Here is a 21,963-nt window from a genome sequence, read left to right on the forward strand (position 1 = left end):
CGCAGCTCATCATTGCAGATTCTGAAGAATCCTCCACATGATGCCCCAATGAAAGGCTGAACATTGCATCTATTTGACCACAATTAATTTTCTCTTCTGTGCGTTGTCTTTTTTGGACATATTTCTCCTGCATCCTGCTCTTCCACATAAGAAACCTTCTCTTGACTTTTCTTTTCGTCAGGAACCTCCTGCACCTTCAGTTGAAGATCTTCTATCAGCCATTGTTTTGTTTTGGCCAATACATCCATCAGAAAGAGGATGGTTCTTGTATCAAGGATCCAAAAGACATGCAAGCACATTTTTATTCTCCTCATGCTTCTCAAAATGTTTGGCGAGGCTGTCCCTCATGGCCTGCCTACATGTTTTTTTTTTTTTTTCTTTTTTAAACAATACTTTTATTGAAACTTGTCTACATGTACAATGAAAAATTGGTAGTGCAAATATAATGAAACATTTCAAAGAACAAAAGAACTATAAGGCACTTATAAGATAACCTCAACGGTCCAACAAGTGTCAAGTAGAACACTGAGTAACAAGTGCAGATAATCCGTCCCGAAGGGGGGGGGGGGGAGAGGAGGGGATGGTGAAGGGGGGAGGAGGGATAATACAATGCAAACATGACTATAATGGATGAATGATTGGTGTGGCAGCAGGAGTCATAAGTATGGGAGCACAAGAGTCAGAAAGTTAGTGACATTTATCCTGTCAAGTATCCTAGAGCCATAAAAGGAATGTTGCAGGGCATCCTCTTAGCAGGGACAGGGCCAGATATTCTCTTCAGATCCCCTGATGTTGAGGGGGGCAGTGGGCAGAAGCAAAAACCTGCCACTTGTTCCAATAGGGTTAGGGTCTTGGATGGGGCAGAAGCGTAAGATCCATCTGCTCTTTCCTCCACAATGCAATGAGATCCGAGCGCAGTTCAGTGATTGTTGGAGGGGAAGTGTCCATCCAATGCCTGAGAATGGTTCTTCGTGCCAACCTATAATAAGTGGATAGCCAGGGTTTGTGCCGTTGAAGAGAGGGTCTGTGTTTGGAGGGGATGGAGGCAAATTGCATGTCTAGGTAGCCAAATAGTAGGGCATACAAATCCTTGGGTAGGGGTGAGCCCAGCAGACCGGAAGCAGAGAAGAAGTTGATCCCAGAAGACAGATATGGGGACAGTCCCAAAATGTATGCAATAAAGTGGGGTGAAGGAAATTGCAGAGTGTGCAGTAGTGATGATTAAGGTCCTGTGAGTTGCGAAGGTGGAAGTACACTGTGCATAATCTTAAACTGTTGCTCACGCCAAAATTTGTTCAAAGTAAAGAGACACATGTAATGGTATCCTTGTAGGGCATAGTGTTGAGCAAGTGGGGAGTTGAGGGCTTTGTTCCACGGAGAGGCTATTTGTAAGGCCACCGATTGGAGACTGTCCGCATTGAGTGGTTGAAGGAGATGGGAGATCTCGTACTTATTTGAAAGTATCCAAGCGTCCAGCAATGAGCCTTTAAATCTCTGCGATTTGGAGGGGCATAGGGAAGTGGCAAAGCTTAGGCATTGTTGAATGAGCAGGTGGTGTTGTGGGGTAAATCCATATAATCTGGTTAGGTCTGCAAGAGTCAAGGGGGCACCAGTTACATCAAACAGTTGGGCGAATGTGGTTAGTCCGCGTGAAGACCTCGAAGAGTAGACCTGATGTGGATGGGTTTTCGGAAACAGTGGATGGCCTTGAATAGGGAGATATTTGGAAATCGTCGTTGGGACACCCAACTGTTTTCGAACCGCCCTCCAGGTTGCAATAGTGTCCCTGAGCAGAATATTTGGTCTGAGGTGGAGGCAGGTCCTTGTGGCCACAGTGTAGCAATGAGATTAGATTACCATGCTTGATTCCAATGTATAATTAGTATATCTAGACTCCTGCAACCGCGTAGTATACAAGGTAAATTGTAAAGTCGAACATTAGGAAGACCTATCCCCCCGTCCCTCTTTGGGAGATACAATTTGGTGAGGGCTATTCGGGGTCGGCGGCCCTGCCACAGAAAAGAGCTTTTTGTATCCTATGGACATCTGTATGCTTTAACAGGAGTGGAATGGTTTGCATCGGATATAGTAATTTGGGAAAACCCGACATACGAAATAGATGACACCTTCCAAAGAATGAGATGGGTAGAGAGCTCCAATTATGAAGATCAGCCACCAACCTGTCTATGGCAGGGGAGAAGTTGTCGGTATATGGAGGAGGGGTACCGTCTATTTTGATTCCCGAGATAGGTGATATGAGTGTTGGACAGTTTCAAAGGAGAAGAAGAAGCCCAAGGAGGGACACGTGGTGTTCAGAGGTAGGATTTCACTCTTAGAAAAATGTATTCGAAGGCCAGAGCATTGGCGAAAGGACTTGAATAGGGATTGTATGAGAGGAAGGTCGTGGGGGGGGGGGTCCGAGGTGAAGACAAGGACATTGTCCGCCAATAGCGGGGATCGAAGTTCCGTGTCCCCCACCTGGATCCCCCCCAGAAGGGGGTGAAAAGTTAGGGTTCTAGAGTGGCTCTATCGCCAAATTGAAAAGGGGAGATAACGGGCACCCCTGTCTGGTGCCTTTGAACAAACTAAAGGGCTGGAGGAGAGACCTGCAGCCATAACCTGGGCCGATGGTGAGGCATACATAGCTTGGACCAAATGCAGAAATGGTCCTGAAAATCCAAATTTCCTTAAGACCAACTCCAACCACCGGAAACTGATATCAAATGCCTTTTTGGCATCGAGGGTGATAATTGCGTAGTCAGTGTTGGAGTTGGCCCTAGCAGCCTCTAGCGCCACCAGAACCTTTCGAATGTTCGAGGTCACTGAGCGACCCTGAGTAAAGCCAGATTGTGTGGGGTGTATAATGGTAGGGAGGAAAGAGGCCAGGCGGTTAGCTACGATTTTAGAGAGCAGTTTGGAGTTGAGATTAAGGAGGGAAATGGGACGAAAGGAACCGGGGTCCAGGGGGTCTTGACCTTTTTTCGGTATAAGTTTTATGAGGGCTTGAAAGCCTGTGGGGAGGTATGGGTTACCCTGGAAAATGTGGTTAAAGAGATCGCAGAGGGTAGGTGCCAGTGTGGAAGTCTAAAACTTCATCTATAGTGATGGGAGTGTTGGGAGATCAAGATGCTCTCGCGTGACTGTGGGCAGATGGGCAGCAGAAAAATGCTGTGGCGGCAGTTTCATCAATAGGGTCTGGGCCATACAATGTGCTATAAAACTGTTCTAGGACCTTCACAATGTCAGAAGGAGAGTCAACGACCATACCCCGGGCAACCCTGAGCGCTGAGATGTTGGTGGGAGTAAAGGGAGGTTTACAGAGGGAGGCCAGGAGTTTTCCAGGCTTGTTCCCAAACCTGTGAAACTGCCAGTCTCTGAAGGAGGAGTGCATAGTCTCCTGCGCCTCGGCCCATACCTCAAAGCGCAATTTAGCAGTTTTCCATTTATCCCTGTTTTGGGAGGTGTTGGCGAGATTAAGAGCAGCCTGAGCCGATCTGATGGTTCTGGCTGGCTGCCTGATGGGCAGCATTAACCCATTTTTTTTGTAGGCCGAGGCATAGGAAAGGACGTGTCCCCTTAGAACAGCTTTTCCCGTCTCCCAAAGCAGAGTCGGGGAGCAGTCCGGAGTTGAGTTAGTGGCCAAGAAGTCTTCCCATGTGTCTTGGAGAATGGTGCGGATGCCTTTGTCTTTTGATAGGAAGGGAATCTCCAGGGTTTTTTCCCAAGGGTGGTGGAAAAGTATGTGAGTGCAACGGATACGGGGGCATGGTCCGAGATTACTATGTCGTGGATAGTGGAGTGGGAAGTAAAAGGGAGCATAGGATCGTTTGAGAAAATATAATCTATCCTGGTGAGAGTGTTGTGGGGGGTGTGAGAAAAAGGTGAATTCCCTATCAATAGGATGGGACAGTCTCCAAGTGTCCGTGAGGAGTAGACTAGTGGCAAAGGAGGCTAAAGGAGTGGGGGAGAGATCAGGACGTGAGTGAGAGGAAGTGGTGGCACCCGATCTATCCTCCGCGGGGTCCAAACACTGATTAAAACCCCCCGCAACCAGCAGGGGGAGGTGCAGATATGGGGCTATGAGTGGCATAATGGATTGAAAAAAGGACTTCGGGGGAGAAATGGGTGCATAAATCCCCACCAATGTCCAAGCGTGTTGCATAGTTTGTAGGTGTAAGACAGCAACTCGCTCTTGTTCATCAAGATGAGGAGAGAAACACACTAGGATGACGTTTGTGAATAAGCACCACCACGCCAGCCTTCCCTTTGACTGCAGGGGAGCCATAAACTTGGCCAACTCACAACTTTTTCAAGCTTTGAAAATCATCCGCGCGTAGGTGTGATTCTTGTAGGACTGCCACGTCCGCCGTCTGAGATGCCGAAGAATGGCCACGCGCTTATTGGGGGGATCTGAGGCCCTTGACATTCCAAGTAACCACTGTCAAATGAGTAGCCGGGACTGGATAAGACTAGAGTGCAGATACAGAAACCATAAAGTACCTATGCTGCTGTTAGCATGACTCCATACATTATAACGCAAACAATTACATACCACAAGAAAGGGATGGCAAGGGAAAAGGGCAAAGGGGGCCTTATCAGGGCCTAGGGTCAGAAGTCCCGAAGGACATAAGCTAGGAAGCCTGTACTTCTCTTTTTTCCACATGTAACTAGAGTCATCGTATGGAACAGTGTTACCGGATTAGTTGCCAGGCACCCAGGGAGATAGCCGATGACTCGCAACCTCCGGGAGAATGGATGAGTAATAGAGGATATGCAACGGGCCCGGGAAACGGAGTCCGGTGAAACTGCGCCTCTAGAACGAGGGGGGAAAGCCCTCAGACGTCCGGTAGACATAAAATGAGAAAACAAAAGAAAAATTATAATCAGCAGATAACATGAGCAATAGCAGAGATGATAAATTCAACCAAATGCAAATATCACAGTATGTTACCGCCAAGCCTGGAAGGCGACAATGAGCAGGGAGCTGGAGGGAATGATCTGGCAGCCGCTAGAGAGTTGAGAGCTTCCAGAGAAAACTTAAAACGAAACCAATAGGAACGAGTGTCTCAAAAGCAGCGGGGAAGTGGTAGGTGCCACCATAGTAAGATAGAAGTAGGTATAACAAACCAATGGGGGCTCAGCGTGTGCTTGAACAGGATCTGTCCTGAAAGCCGTTTTCTTGGCTGAGTCCTTCCTGGGGCTTCTTTGGTCTCGTGGTGCCTGAGAGCGTTGGGGAGGGTGTCCGGAGGGGGCATCCAAAGTGATATGCATGGAAGATTTCAGATAGCGCGTAGCCTCTTCCGGATGGGTGAATGATTTCAGCTCCCCTGTAGCATCTGTGATGCGCAGTGTTGCCGGGTAAGCTAGGGTGAACTTAATTGATCTGCTATACATGGTTTGGCATATGTGCTGGAAGGCCTTTCTGCGTTTAGAGACTTCCTGCAAATAGTCAGCAAAGACTAGAAGCTTATGGCCATCAAGTTGCAGGGCTTTGGAATTCCGGAATGATTTAAGGATATGCTGCCTGACTGCATAGTTGAGGTAGCGTACTATATATGGGGGGACCTCTGTTTATTCGAGGGGGGCCCAATTCGGTGAGCTCTTTCCACTGAGTAAGGAGAATTGATGCCCAGAGCTGCAGGCAGGCGAGACATGCAGATGTCTGATAGGGTGTCTGACTGGTATGTCTCAGGTAGTTCTATAATCCTCTAGGTTGTTCCGCCTCGAGCGGTTTTCAAGGTCAAGTTTGTCCAATATGTACCGCTGTGTTTGCCTAGCTTGTTGATCAAGAGAAAATTAGCCCTGGACCTCATCCTCTATATCGAACATTCTATGCTCCAATTCTGACAGTCTGGAGTGTTCCCCCAGTTCCTTTTGGAGCTGCGCCATCCCCAAAGAGATCGCTTTTTCCACCTCCGCAGTGATGGTCGGGGACAGCAGAGCCGCCACTGCCTGTGCCAAAGATGCCACCTGGGCCTCAGGGAGAGGAGATGGCTGGCAGATATGTGAGGGTGCAGCGGCCGGTGGGGCCGCGTCCGCCATGTCTATCGCGCCTGAGGCCTGGTCCGGAGCGGCGGTCTTGCCCGAAGGATGACTATGGAGAACAAACTTATCCATGCCTACCAGAACCTTGGTGGTGTTGGATACTCTCCCGGAGGTCGGATGGCTCAGATGGGCTTCGGATGCAGGTAAAATAGCCGATGATGCAGGAGCTGCCGTTCCGCGCTGCCTATTACATGTGCGCCTGAACTGGAAGTTCCTGCCTACGTGTTTTTAATGCAACTTGTGTTGGGTCCTTCATTCTGTTGAAGAAGCCTCTTCAGCACTCACACATGGGATGACAGAGGACACAGATGAGTCGTAATGACTTGCCTCTAAAGTCACTTCCTCAATGGGTAGGAGGGTCTCACTGAACAGCAGTAGGACAAGAATGTCCTCCCAAGTCCATATTCACCAGAATATATAGTGAGAGCTCCACTTCTGCTCCAGCAACCTCTGTAACATGTGTAGCGTTGAGTTCCATCGTGTTGGAACAGCCGGTATCAGGTTGTTTTTGGGTAGGCCAAGGTCTTCCTGAATGCACCTCGCCAGTCGCTGATTGGCAAGGATAGAATGGTGGAAATGGCCTGCGCACTTCAGCATGCTAATGTCAAGCAAAGCTTTCTGGTATGACAGACTACCATTTACCACAAGTTGGAGGGTGTGTGCCATGCAACAGGTCTGACACTTTAGCAAGTCTCATACCGTTAACCATGTTTGCTCTGCTGTCTTGAAGCACAAGCATCAATCGGTCTTTGGTGATTTCCCCATCCTAGCATGCCTAGAAACCTTTCTCTAATGTACTCCCCAGTGTGGGATCCCTGCATCACTTTTGTATTCAACATCAAATGCCTTCTTGTCCATCCGCTGTCAATGAAGTGGCATGTAAGACACATTAGTGATTCTGTTTGTCCTGACCAGCAGTCAGTCGTGAATGAGAGTGAGTTGCCAGCATTCTCTGGTTGCAGCATAGCCTTTACTTGCTCAACGACCTTTTGGTGAATCTTTTCCAGCATTTCAGTTCGATAAAATTTGTCACTCTTCAGTGTGTACCTTGGCTCAAGTATGAACATCAACCGCTTAAATCCAGAGTCAGACACTATTGTAAATGCTGGTTATCAGGGACCATCATCTCTGATTACTCTGTCTAGCAGTTGGGATCTTCCACTTTTTTTTTTTTCTGAAACACATCTGTTGTTGTTGCCTGGGATAGAGATGATTCACCTTGTGATTCATTTTTGTTTTTCTGTGCTGCATGATACAATCCAACATGATAAACTCTTAGATGGGCCCAAAGATTAGATGTATTTTTGTTTTTTGCAGTTATTGATCTCATGCTTTCATTGTTTGTTTTTGCAAGTGTTGCCCGGTGCTGCTTTTCCGGGAGATGAAGAGAAATGGTCCCAGACCACACTTTTATTTTTTCTATCTCCATCCATCTCCATTGTAACCTAAAAAATTGGTTGTGGGTGGGTGGCTGACACCCTTTGGTGTGTGGCTGGCTGTTACAGGCCTGTGGGTGGGTGGCTGGCTGGCACCGGGTGGCTGTGGTGGCTGTGTTACACAACGTGCACTGTGACTGGTCACTGTCGCTGTACTGTATGATTGATTTGAGAAGAAATCACTCACTGCATGTAGATGCCCAGTGTGGCCGCGGCGGGTGTAAAACACACTGTGCGCACATGTGAGACTCCAAAACGAGGCGGAGGGACTCCCAGTGCGCGGAGGCGCATGGCGCAACATACCCAATGACGTCATGGCAAGATCGGCAACCACTAAAAGCCAGAAGTGGTGAAACAAAGTACTAGTGGTGTACTGTACTTTGACTCCATATTTTCCTCAGAATTGAATTCCATTTTTTTCCCTTTTGCTTGATCTGCAAAAACGGTTTCAATTGAAACACAGCTTTTTTTTTATTAATTTTTTTTTTATTAATATTAACGCCAGAAGGATGGAATGTTAAATAAAAACAATTTTGTGGCATGTCTGTGATTAGTTTTTTTTTTTCTACACAATTAAACAATTGAATGAACATTTTCCAATACGGTTTGCCATCTAATACTTTTACACATTACTTTGTACTTACAGTAAGTATGTATTTTATATTATACAGCCTTTATCATACATCCATTTGCCCTGGATGCTTTGGGGTCCCATTTTTTTTTTTTTTTTTATATATGTTGCACAATCGATTTACCCCGAACACCTGAAACCATTCCCTTCTGTTTAGTTTTAGGAAAATATTGGTGCTGCAGATTATTTAGCTTTTTTTTTTTTTTTTTTTTTTTTTTTTTTTTTTTTAACAGTGACTGTTCAAGAGAACTTTCTCTTGGAACTATTGTAGCATGAATCCCCAATTCCTGTTGCCTAAAGTGTAAATTCTTAAGCGGATTCCTTTTACTGATGTTTACAGTGTCTGCCTAGAGAAGACCCGAAGTCTTTTCATGCACTATGTATGCAGTATCTGAAGCATATCCTAAAAAAATTTTTGATGCGTTTTCAAAATGCAGATCTCTGTGATAGTAAGTACTTCAACGTTGGAGGTGATGATTGAAAGAATTGTTTAGGAAGACCCTGGCTTTACTTTGGTAAATCTAAAGTAGATTGGACAGAAATTATCCACTCCTATTGGAATTAGTGTATGCAGCTTCATGCTGCCCTTACCCTTTGCAATGTTGTGTATATTTTGGTAGTATTTCATGAACTTCCTGTTGAAGTTAAATAACATGCAGCAATTGGCCATGCATAGTCGAGATGATGTCCTTGTTTTGAGCATTGCAATTATTTGTGTGCTAAAACTTGATCGAAAATGCCTTTTCTGGCAGTGCTATGATGTATTTGCACCACAGATTAAAGCGGAGTTCCAGCCACCAAAAAATATTTTCAATGAAAATACTCCCGGTACAGTCGGGGCTAGTACATTCCACAATGGATAGCCTCTGATCTGTCCCGGTTCGCACTTACCTTTATAGAAGAAATACTTACCCTGAAAATTTCTTCTCCAGCGCTGCCATCTCAGGTGTGGGCAGCTGAAGCCAGCGCGATCCTCTTCTGCGTCGTCTTCCGTCCTCTTTGGTACCACGATGCACTGTGCCGGCCCCGCCGTCACTTCCGGGGCTGCAGCGTCATCCCTGCACAGCTTCTGGGCATGCCCAGAAGCTGTTTAGCAAGGTATGACGCGCCTGCACCGGAACTGACGTCGGGGCCAGTGCCGGCGCATTGATTCCTGGGAGCGATGACGTTCAGCTCCCAGGAATAATTGCAAAGTGGAAGTGACGGCGCGGGCTGCGGCCGGCGAGGGAGGAAGTGGAAGAGAGGAGTATATTTTCCTGCAATTACAAGGTAAGTTAAAAAAAGAAAAATCTTAACTATCCATTTCCTTTTCAGGTGACCTAGAAGCAAGCGGATGGCCCAAAATCGACTACGTCGATTTTGGGGCCGGAACTCCGCTTTAAATCAATTTCTTGTTCGAAATGAGTGAAAGCTAATGGCTTCCATAACTGCCACAATATATTGACACTCAACTCAGTTCCTTTCTTTTAGCTAGAAGTTGGCCACTCTGGCAGGTTGGAGAAAACAGAGGATCTTTGGTTAAAAGTTCGTAAAGAACATGCGCCACGTCTGGCCCGTCTGTCACTAGAGAGCAGATCTCTGCGGGATGTTTTATTGCATGGTAAGAAACCTGACTGACGATATTTGGAAATTTTACCCTTTTTCAAAATGTAAACTGGGTGCTCCCACACTATCACTTTAAATAATAAACTAGATAACTGATGCAAACACTGAATTAGCGAATCTGTGACTAAGGCATCATGCACGCTGGATGTTATAAAAATGGCAATAGCTTTGTAGTGAGTTTTATTGCCGTCAACGCCGCTGTCCGAGTTGGTGCAACACTGACTTTGTGGCGCCACACTGATTCCCAAAAGTAGTTTCTGCACTACTTTTGGCAACTTCAGGTAGATTTCAATAGACGTGTGCATGAACCCATACAGATGTCTGTCAAATCGCCCCTGAAGTCGCACTGACATGCGAGTTTGAAATTATGCGCGTTCAGCTGAATGATTTCAAACCCGCCTCAGTGTGATCCGGTGCGGTTGCCTGCAATAGGCTCCAATTTGACATGCGATTCGACATGACAAATCACATGCCAAAACGGTACAATGTCAACAGGGCTTCTTGTTCCATGAACGATACCCCAGAAACGGATTGCAAAATAGTGTGCTTGCCAGAATCTCATCGCATGGGTGAGACACCCATGCAATGCGATTTAGGTGTGGAGGAAATGCGATTTAGGTGTGGAGGAAAAATAAGGTCCTACAACATTTTGGTGCAAATGTTATGCAGTTTGACCCATACAAAATATAATAGCTCACATTGCATCGCACAGATATCATGTGATGTGCACAGGAATGCGGTGTGTTTTTTTTGGTGTAAATCACAGCGGTTCTCAGCATGCACCAGTATGAACCAAGGCTATGTTCCATGAACGACACCTCGAAACAGAACCCAGGTTTAAAAAAGCAATGAAATAAAAAAACGCCAGTCAGCAAAGTTTTTTTGGCGTTTATTGACGTTTGACGTGAGCGTTTTTACAGCTGAAAAACACCACTCAAAACCCACTAGTTTTTTTTAAGCCAGAAACTGTCCCTGCCAAAAACTGCTGATAAAAGCCTATGTGTGCATGGACACATAGGATAACCTGCTCGGAAGTTTACTAGCTGTAGAAAACATCTGACACCAAAAACAGCAGCTATAAAAACATCCAGTGTGCATGAGGCCTAATGCATGAAAACAGTGTTGGTGTTGCGCTGTTGTAAGATCAATATTAAACATAAATACTCCCAATACATATAACATCTAATAACCACAATCCAAAAAAAAATGAATCAGTGCCAACAGAATGTAAGCTACACCAGTAATATGTGCTTATCACAATATAGTGGCTAGTATCCAAAAGCTCTTCTGACATAACAGAACAGTGGTATTAAAAATGGCAATCAATTTATGTCCATATATAAAATATGTTGTGTTTTTAATGCGGTTGTATCCTCAAAAAAAAAAAAAAAAAATAAACCCTGCAGGACAAAGGCATAATGAGCTAGTATGAATCGCATACCAGCTCATTATGAAATACTTACCTTAAAACGAAGCCCCGACACGGTCGCCTGGACACCGCGGAGGCAGCCGACATCTTCGCTCGGTGTCTCTTCTGGGTTTGGCGCCCCTGGAGCTGCGATTACACTGGGAGTTTACTTTCCGGCTAGGAGCTCTGAAGGTCCGCCGGACCGTCGGCGCTCATGCGCCGCTGGTGTCAGCAGCTGCATGCAGGGTGACTATCTCCTAAACTGTGCAGCTTTAGGAGATATTCATTTAACTACAGGTAAGCCTTATTATAGGCTTACCTGTAGGTAAGTTAAAAAACTGAGTATACTACCGCTTTACCACTTTAAGACCGGAAGATTTTCCCCCTTAATGACCAGGCCCTATTTTGCGATTCGGCACTGTTACTTTAACGGACAATTGCGTGGTCGTGCAATGCTGTACCCAATTAAAATTGACGTTCCTTTTTTTTTTTTTTTTTTTTTTCCCCCCCACAAATAGCTTTCTTTTGATGGTATTTGATCACCTGTGCGATTTTTATTTATTTTTTTTGCGGCGGACAGATCAGACCCCTGACATTTTTGACACTTTTGGGGGTACCAGTGACATTATTACAGTAATCGGTGCTAAAAATATGCACTGTTACTGTAATAATGCCATTTGCAGGGAAGGGGTTAACAGTATAGGTGATAAAGGGGTTAAATGTGACCCTAGGGGAGTGATTCTAACTGTATGGGGGGTTTGGCTTCTGAGATGACCATAGAGACATGTGATCCTATATAGCAGGATCACATGAGCTCTGTGATCATCCCAGGGAGTATGTTCGGCTGTGTTTACTACAGCCGACCGTCCTTCTCTCTCAGCGGGGAATGATCCAGAGTGTTGGGAGGCAATCGGAGCCGCCTGACACATGCATCGGTTTCCCCGCTGACGAGCGGGGGCGGGAGCGTGCCCCCTAGCTCCTCCCAGGCAAATCCTGTACTGGGAGAGCCGCTGTGTATATATCTATGTGTATATATGTGTGTGTATATATATATTGCGGTCGGCAAGTGGTTAAGAACAGTGCATCCCTTCACTATTGAAATATATTGTCTGAGGTCTCTTCCCAGTGATGTGACAGCTATGTGCTCCTTAGCCTCTCACCTTACTGCTGTAAGGTAACAACGTATGTAACTATCTTAGCTGTTGCTTGGTCTGTCTCCAGGGGTCCTCTTTAGATCTATCAGGTTGTGGATCGGTGTTAACGGTTTCCTCGGTTAAACTTCTGGTGGGCCCTCCCTATGTGCTCTGCTTAATTAAAAATGTAAAAGACTCTCAATGGTGTAATATTTATATAGGTTAAAAAAAGCTTGTATTACTCACTTTTTACAAACCGTACTATGCATGTAATCCACGAATGGCGAGCTTGTATAATTGCCTCACTTCCGGTATGTCTCTGCTCAGAGTCATACCGGAAGTGACACCATTATACGAGCTCGCTGCTCGTGGATTACATGCATAGTACGGTTTTAAAAAGAAAAAGCTGTGTTTTTTTTATCTATTAAACCTTTTATAAATGTTATTACACCATGCTATGGAGAGTGTTTTTTTTTTTTTTTTGGTTTTTTTTTTTAACGTTTTTAAATGAGCACATTGGGAGGGCCCACCAGAAGTAAAACCGCAAGAAGAAACACTTGCCACAGAAATCAAACAACCTGATCTAAAGTGGACCCCTAGTGGCAGGAGGGGACAGACCGAGCAACAGCTAAGGTCTCTACATTTGCTGTTACTTTACAGCAGTAAGGTGAGAGGCTAAGGATCACATAGATGTCACATCACTGGGAAGAGGAGACATCAGACAATATATTTCAATGGTGAAGGGATGCACTGCTCTCAAATCACGACACATTTTATATATGGACTCTTTTAATTGCGATTTTCATTACCACTGTTGTCACAAGAGCTTTTGGATACTAGCAACTATATGGTTATAAGCACATGTTGGTGGTGTAGCTTACAGTCTGTTGGCACTGTTTTTTTTTTTTTTTGTAATTTTATGTGTATTTTAATATTTACATTTACAGTTCATCACATTGATTTTACAACAGCGCAACACCAACCCTGTTTTTCGCCTTTTTCAGAATATTTTTGTATTTAAAGAATATTATAGACTGGAACACAATACACGTACATGCATGTATGTGTGCGTACTGTCTGTCCTTCAACCTTCACATGGCATCCCCATGCTCCTCCTCCCTCCCCAGCCAGGCACCATCCCTCCCCGGGTGACTCATGCTTCGAACATTCCATTTCAGTTGCCTCACCATATATTCCTTTCTGGCTTTATATTATACACCATATATAATCATTTTTTTTTTCCCCTGTCAGGCAAACCAAAGCTAGGACGTGAGCTAGGAAGAGGCCAGTATGGTGTCGTCTATATGTGTGACAACTGGGGTGGGCACTTTCCCTGTGCTTTGAAGTCTGTGGTACCTCCAGATGAAAAACACTGGAATGATCTTGCTCTAGAATTTCACTACATGAGGTGACTACCAAAAACAAAACTTACTACTACTGTACTTTTGTTTACTTCTTTTTTAATAAGTTAGTATTTAAATCGGGGGTGACAAATGTTTAATGCAATATTTCTAAAAGAAAAACTAACTAAATCATTCAGCTGAACATGTAACAAATTGCAAGGGGAAGGAAACCTAAACTCTATTTCTCTATCGTCCATTGACAGACGCAGCTCCATATCATCTTAGACAATTGGTTATGCACCTCCCATCAGGAATAGGACACTAGGCAGGAAAAAGCTTTACCATGCCTATAGGGCTGTCCCTGCAGGCATAACCCACACTCTGCTACAGCTTCCAGTTTTTCTGCCTAGTTTAGGAGTAGGACCTAGTTCCCTGCTGGGACTTCGGTCTTCGCTATATAAAATTTTTATCCATGTGTAATTTTTATTTACTAGTTTGACTTCCTGGAGAACTACAAGCAACAGCCGGCTGAGGTTTCAGACTGGATAAATCTAGATCCTTTTGGTCTCCCAGCCTGGCCAGCGAGCGTGAGCAGGTTATAGTTCAGCACTAGGCCTCACCACGACAGAGCCCTGATGGATGGGGACGAGCCTGCGAGTGGACCATCTCGCTGGGATGTGACGACCTGGAACGCCCTGAGTCGCAGTGTACTCCCTGGCTGGCAGCACCCCCACCCCGGTTGGGAGGTGGTCTGTTCAGAGTGGCGCCCACCTGGTACTGTGGTATGGTGAGTAATGCCTTCCCCTCCCCCCAATCTTCTGGCGGTCTCGGGGCTGGACGTGGCCCCCTCCTGGGAATGGTTGGACCCTTGGGAGATCCCTCGGTTCCCCTGGCCTCTCGGACATACCAGCCCCCCCAGTCCCCTCCCTTCCCCTAGTAAGTTCCTACCTTGGGGGGGGGGGCGGTAAAATTATGGCCAATGTGGCGCTCCTGCGGGGGGGTGTGACTGTCCTGGTGGGGTCTTTTGTTAAGGAGACCACATTGTGCGCCGTGGGGGCCGCCATTTTGCTGTAGATTCGTGCTCATTTTCAATTGACAATATATGGGCAGCCATTTTCTGTTCCCCAAAGGAATGCATGGGGCGGCCATTTTCTTGTAGTCCAGATCGCTGGACAGGCAGCAGGCATGGCACATTTGATCTAGCAATGACCCGGGCCTTTTTCTGTTTCCATTTCCTGTGTCAGAACATTTTTACTTTGTTTCACAGAACGTCCCAGCAAGCATCCTGAGCGGTTGGGTAATGTTTTTGGGGTCCCCTGTAGGTTTTCCTTACTCACTCTATCAGATTGTACTGGATTGAGATTTGTGAAACCGCTAGTGCGGCGGTGGATCGCGATTTTTTTAAAGTGACACTGCATTATTTTTAATCAGTTTGAAAATGGAGTGCCAGGACAATGTTTCACCTACAGACCCCCTCAGTGTGGCTGCGGGACCTTCTGGGTCGCAGTCGGTCTGCTTTTACAGCAGTTCTAGAAAGCCTGGTGTCAAAGGTAGATTGTGTTCAAAAGTATTGATAGCAGCAAACGTCTGTTGCCTTCACCTCCTGGTTGTATTCTCAGATTGTGAGGCAGATATGGCCGCCACAGATGCTCCCCTTCCTGATGGATCGGTGTCCTCGCTTTCAGATGGTGAAGAGGATCTGTCCTCTTCAGCCGCTGTGCGGGAACGCGCAGTACTGGAAGCACTGTTTCCATACGTGAAATTATAAAAATGGCAGATAAATCTACAGTGTCAGGTATGCAGGAGTCTTTTGGCTCCCGCAAAGCCTGGAAGTCTGACAAGGGTTTCCTTGTCCGGAGCTTTTTGACGATATTGTAAATGAACAATGGCGGCGCATCCAGCACATGCTAGTAGTGCCCAAGCTACTGAATGGGTAAAGGTACTTAAAGGGAACTTAGAATCTGAACAGATTCCCCCGGTGCTGATTGAGCTCCTGGACCAGATGGCTGAAGCCCTTGTGTTCATGTGTGATGTGGCCCCCCTAGTGGCCAGGGTGTCTGCAGTGGGGATTGCCATTAGATGCATGAAGTGGTTAAAAAGCTGGTCAGCGGACCAGGCTTTGAAGGCGGCCGTGACTGACCTTCTCTTTACGGGAGAGAGGTTGTTTGGATCTTCTCTTGATGAACTGATCAAAGGGCCTATGGGTGGGATGAGTACTCTTCTCCCTCAATACTCTAAAGGGCAAGGCGCCACATCCTAAGCGGGGCCTTCCTTCACTGCTCATAGGCGGCTTTTTCGTACCTCCGGGGCCCAAGAAAAAGGAAAGCCGTTCAGGTCTTCTGGGGGTTCCAAGAAGCCGTGGTCAGGTAAATCAAAGACCGGCCAGTCCGGTTCTGCAGACAAGTCCTCGTCTGCATGAAGGGGCGCCCTCACCTGCTTCTGGGGTGGGGGGGGACTTCTTTGCTTCTTTCCAGAACCATGGACTTCCCTGATTCAGGACAAATGGGTTCATGAACTGATCCGATCAGGGTACAAGATCGAATTCTACAGGCCTTGGGTCTGATGGTATCAATCTACGAGGCGGTTGCATTTGCTCAATTTCACACAAGACCTTTACAAAGGGAGATTCTTATCAAATGAACAAGGATCCAAAGTCCTTGGACAATTTGACTCGATTGAGCCACAACACAGTCTGCTCTGTTGTGGTGGCTTCAGTCGCCAGGTGCTAAGCCAGGGCAAGTCCTTTCTGCCGTTGTTTTGGACGGTGGTGACCACGGACGCCAGCCTGGGGCTGGGTGCTGGGAAAGCTCTGTGCCCAGGGAACCTGGACAGTAGAAGAGTCATAACTACCGATCAATGTTTTGGAGCTTAGAGCAATAAAGCTTTGTCTGAGCTAATGGTCGACTTGTCTGCAAGATTGTCCCGTACGGATTCAGCCGGACAACACCACCGCTTTGGCTTACATCAGCATGGCAGTGCTGGTCAGCGACGAAGCACACTGGGGTATCGGGCCAGCCGCCTCGGCGTTCCTGGAGCTCCTCACGGTGGGGGGAGCAAGCTGGCAGCAGGACCGTAACATTGCATCACTTCCAGTGATGCGGTTCCGGTCTGTGGCCATCTTGAAAGATTAAGTTGGTTGCTGGCGCTGATATCCATTCTGGGCAGCTGGAGAGGCTACAGCACGGTTCTCAGAGGAAATTCGCAAATGGAAACTGACAGAACATATGGTGTCCCCTTCTTCACTTGAAAGGCTGATCATAGGATACCAGTATAGGTCAATACAGGTATGTCCACCAACCTGTATGGGGGCAGGGCTGGAGCTGGGCCCCTATGTTGTGGTTCCTTTTCTGAGGCCGACCATGTCAGTTGTCTCCCCACCCTGCCCTGCAGATCTTGTTGGCCAGGACATCTCCAAAGTAAGCCAAAGCACTCTGGAGTTCCCCCTTTACCTCACCAACAAACTTTCTTTATGTATGGCAATTGCCTACCTCACTGTGCTTACTGACAAAGGCCCCAGAGGAGAAGGCAAAGACCAGTTGCAAGGCATGTGCCTCTTGCGGTCACCGGTTCCCTCCAGAATGGAGAAAACCCCTATGCCAGAAATGCATGAATAAAATAGTGGCCAAAGAGTCACGGGGTTCCTTATGCCTAATTCTTTCAAAAAGGAGATTAAAAGCAAAATTGGTCCCCTTCATGCAGCCATAGAAAAACTGGAGGCTCCAGCCAAGCCAGCACACCATCTAGCAGCATGTCACCCATCCCCTCATGCAGGAGGGATGAGGTTGATCAGGTGGAGCAAGGATCTAAGGCAGATAGCTTGGAATTCCATCACGAAGGGGGCCTTTGCTCGGACTCAGATAATGAGGACCCAGCATCGGGGGGTAAACTTTTTCCCCTTGGAAGATGCAGATAATTTACTAAGAGCCATTACGGATACACAGGGTATCAAAGAGCAAAAGATTGCAGAGCTTTCTCTACATAAGGTGTACAAAGGTTTACAACCGAAAAAACCTATAACGTTCCCGGTACATGAGCCCTAAAAAACTTTGTTAAAGAATGGACAGAACCAGAAAAGAAGCTCATTACCCCAGCTGCAATTAAATGCAGATATTCGTTCAGAGAAATACTAAACCCTGGGCTAAATGCCCCAAGGTAGATGCCTCGCTCGCCAGAATCGCTAACATAGTTAGCCAGACTAACTATGTAACTATATGCAACAAACTATAGTGGTGCCGCTTTACATTCCAGATTACACCTGTAATATCCACCTTGAGCTGGGTGATCTTTATGCTGTCCTCCACAAATTCACCTTTATTGGGGATATAGGCAAAACTAATATGGGTTTCAAGCTTCAATTTAGGAGTAAAACTTTTTTTTTATTTTTTTTTTTTTTTATTTTCAGGATTTAAGTAACCATGGCTTGATTTGCTCCCTTTACTATGTCTTTAACTGGTGCAAATATGCTCTTATAGGTCCCTGCCTAAACACGAGCGATTGGTCGATTTGCATGGTTCTGTAATTGATTATAATTATGGAGGAGGCTCCAGCATTGCAGTTCTGCTAATCACAGAACGTCTCCATAGAGATCTTTACGCAGGACTTAAGGTGAGCATGTTCGGTTTGTGTATATTTAACAGTAGTTATCAGGAGAGCAATTCTTTCATAACTTATTGCATGGATAGTGGAAAAATTATAAGAATTTATTACTTCAGAGTGTGTTGGAAACTTCTTTGTTTTTTGCCCTCTACTGCTTCTCCCACAGCCACTACATCTTTTAGTAGACAGCTCTGAACCACTGTGTGAGAATTCATCCATAAAACAGCCCCAGCAAAACTAAGCAAAGCACTATGGCTGTGATGGGGAGCAGCTCTGGAAACAGAATGAGCTGGAATTTGGGGGGGGCAGGGGGGGGGGGGGAGACTTTTTTAATCCTTAGGTTTTAAAAAAAGATAAATTTAGATCAAAGTGTATTCTGCAACATTTCTTTGGTGAAAACAACCCAAATCAGTGTATATTTAGTCCACGAATTATGGTGTATGTATTTTGTATATCTGTGTGTTTAGAAGTATGTATATACAGGTGCATCTCAAAACAGAATATTAAAATTCATTTCTTTCAATAATTCAATTCAAAAAGTGAAACTCCTATTTCTTTTTTGTTCATCGACTGACACAGCGCTCCATAAATCAGAACTACTGGGTTATATTGCCTCCTACAGGAGTAGGACTAGGTAGAACAAAAAAAAAACCTGGCTAGGCCCATAGCCTGTCCTCAGCTGGTATATAACCCCTCTCTGTTCTAGGTAATCAGTTTTAATCTGTCTAGTCAGGAGAAAGGACCTAGGCTCCTGGCTGGGATCTCTGTTCCTAGTAGTTTCTCATTCCTCCTTTCCCTGTCACGGCGCATTCTACTTAGGCGCTGAGTACTACTTGGGCCTTCCCTCATCGAGCATCAATATCGCAAGTTTATTAGGCGGGCACTTGGTCGTCGGTGCATACGTTCACAAAATTATACAAAGTAGATACTTTGGCATTTGCAGATGCTTCTTTTGGCCGCAAAGTTTTGCAGGCTGCTGTTTAAGAGGGGCGGTTCCCTCTTGAGGGGTGTTTTTCTAAAGTTTTGTTTTTCAGATGGGGCTCCTGTGTCCTGGTTAGGGAGCTTATGTTTGCCCTTGGGTTATTTTCACCACCCCCCCAATTTCCTTTTGGCACTGCTTTTGGATGCCCCAGTAGTTATGATTTATGGAGTGCTGTGCCTGTCAAAGGAAAGTAAATAGGATTTTTGTACTTACCGTAAAATCCATCTTGGTTTGACAGACACAGCACCCACCCCTCTAAGGAGTTTTGATACTTTTAATACTGCTTCCTACTAAACTGATAGAGCAGAGGGGGGTGTTATATACCAGCTGAGAACGGCCCATGAGCTTATCCAGGTGTTTTTTTTTTTTTTTTTCTGCCTAGTCCTACCCCTGTAGGAGGCAATGTAACCAAGTAGTTATGGTTTATGGAGCACTGTGTCCGTCAATGAACAAAAACCCTATTCTATAGAGTCATTACACAGTGATATATTTCAAGCATTTTTCTTTTAATTTTGAGGCTTATGGCTAGTGAAAGCCCAAAATTCAGTATCTCAGAAAATTTGAATATTAAAAAGTTCACTATTGTAGACCCATGGTGTCACACTCTAATCCAGCTGATTAACTCAAACCAAATGTAAAGGTTTCCTGAGCCTTTAAATGGTCTGTCTGGTTCTGTAGGTTACAGTTTCCGTAGGTTACGGTTGTCCAGAAGACAGTCATTGACACCCTCCACAAGGAGGCTAAGTCACAGAAGGTCATTGCTAAAGAAGCTGGCTGTTTGCAGAGTGCTGTATCCAAGCATATTAATAGAAAGTTGAGTGGAAGGAAAAAGTGTGGTAGAAAAAGGTGCACAAGCAACAGGGATAACTGCAGCCTTGAGGGAGATGTGAAGCAAGGGCCATTCCAGAATTTGGGGGAGATCCACAAGGAGTGGACTACAGCTAGTGTCAGTGCTTCAAGAGCCACCACACAGACCTATCCAGGACATGGTCTACAACTGTCGCATTCCTTGTCATGCCACTCCTGAACCGGAGACAATGTCAGAAGCGTCTTACCTGGGCTAAGGAGAAAAAGGACTGGACTGTTGCTCAGTGGTCTCTCTTTTTGGATGACATTTAATTCTTTATTGATTTGGAAATCAAGGTCCCAGAGTCTGGAGGAAGAGGCACAGAAAAGTTGTATGAGGTCAAGTTTGAAGTTTCCAGTCAGTGATGTCTTGGGGAGCCATGTCATCTGCTAGTGTTGGTCCTCAGCCATCTATCTAGAAATTCTAGAGCACTTCATGCTTCCCTCTGCTGACCAACTTTATGGAGGTTCTGGTTTCATTTTCCAGCAGGACTTTGCACCTGCCCACACTGCCAAAAGTACCAAAACCTGGTTTAATGATCATGGTATCACACTGGCCAACAAACTCACCTGACCTAAATCTCCTAGAGAATCTGAGGGGTATTGTCAAGAGGAAGAAAAGCGACACCAGACCCAACAATGCAGACAAGCTGAAGGCTGCTATCAAAGCAACCTGGACTACCATAATCTCAGCAGTGCCACAGGCTGATTGCCTCCATGCCACGCCGGATTGAGGCAGTAGTTCATGCAAAAGGAACCTTGACCAAGTGTTGAGTACATGCTATACTGTACATGGACATACTTTTCAGTAAGCAAACATTTGTATTAAAACTTTTTTTTTTTTTCTCTTGTGTGATTTTAATTTTCTGAGATTTGGGTTTTCACTAGCTGTAAGCCATAATCATAATTAAAAAAAAATGCTTGAAATATATCACTGTGTAATGAATCTATATAAAAGTTTCACTTTTTGAATTGAATTACTAAAAGTGACTTTTTAAGTAAATTCTAATTTTTTGAGATGCACGTCTGCGTTATACAGTGCATCCAGAAAATATTCAGTGCTTCAATTTTTCCACATTTTATTATGTTACAACCTTGTTTCAAAACAAATTAAATTCATTATGTACCTCAAAATTCTACAAACCATACCCCATAACTTAAAATAAGTTTGTTTAAAATCCTTGCAAACTTATTTAAAATTAAAAAAAAAAAAATCACATGTACATAAATATTTACAGCCTTTGGCATGACTCTCAAAATTGAGCTCACGTGCATCCTGTTTCTACTGATCCTTGAGCTGTTTCTACAACTTCAAAATGTGTGAAGTGAGCGCTACAAATAGATATTGTAAATAGCAGCTAGCACAAATTAAAGGTGAATATACAACCTCCAGATAATGTATAGTGAAAAAGTGCAGCGCTAATAATTATACCTGATTAAACAATTAAAGTCAGACAAAAAAAAAATCTTCATGTAGTGATCAAAGTGTGTATCAAGTCCAGCAATCAAGTCAGTTGCCTGGCTCGTTACATTCAGAACAATTCCTCCCAGTGACAGTGCCTGAACATTCACCAGACCTAATCCAAATAAACAGCCGTGAGATACAAAGTGTGAAGCACCTCGTGTGTCAAAGGTTTCTTCGCTGCTCTCCATCCACAATCAAATGCACTCCCCAGATGCATTAATGCAACCAGCCCTGTGATTGAATCCTTGAGAATGCTGGAAGAATGGCCTGCTATATCAGTCCCGTGGTCGCTAATCATACGATATGTGCTGCATCAATAGATGTGCTCTCTTTTGAAACTGAAAAGTAGACTGTTGTGGACGTGGGCTGGTTGGAAGCTCTTTGTGGGCACTAGAGTGAGTCTGGGACTGGGGAGAGAGCACATCTATTGATGCAACACATATCGTATGATTAGCGACCGTGAGACCGATATA

General features: G+C 45.3%; 1 protein-coding gene across 1 annotated transcript in view; it reads left to right on the forward strand.

The window, feature by feature from the left end:
• Positions 1-21,963, forward strand: part of DSTYK (dual serine/threonine and tyrosine protein kinase) — a 237,629-nt gene that overhangs the window by 145,342 nt on the left and 70,324 nt on the right. Inside the window, exons 7-9 of the mRNA XM_082247304.1 lie at positions 9,583-9,712; positions 13,510-13,666; positions 18,074-18,206. Coding sequence (XP_082103430.1) covers positions 9,583-9,712; positions 13,510-13,666; positions 18,074-18,206 — 420 coding nt within the window. The remainder of the gene's footprint in view (positions 1-9,582; positions 9,713-13,509; positions 13,667-18,073; positions 18,207-21,963) is intronic.

Source organism: Pelophylax lessonae (assembly GCF_965119305.1).
Source record: "Pelophylax lessonae genome assembly, chromosome: 2".
Taxonomy (NCBI): Eukaryota; Metazoa; Chordata; class Amphibia; order Anura; family Ranidae; genus Pelophylax; species Pelophylax lessonae.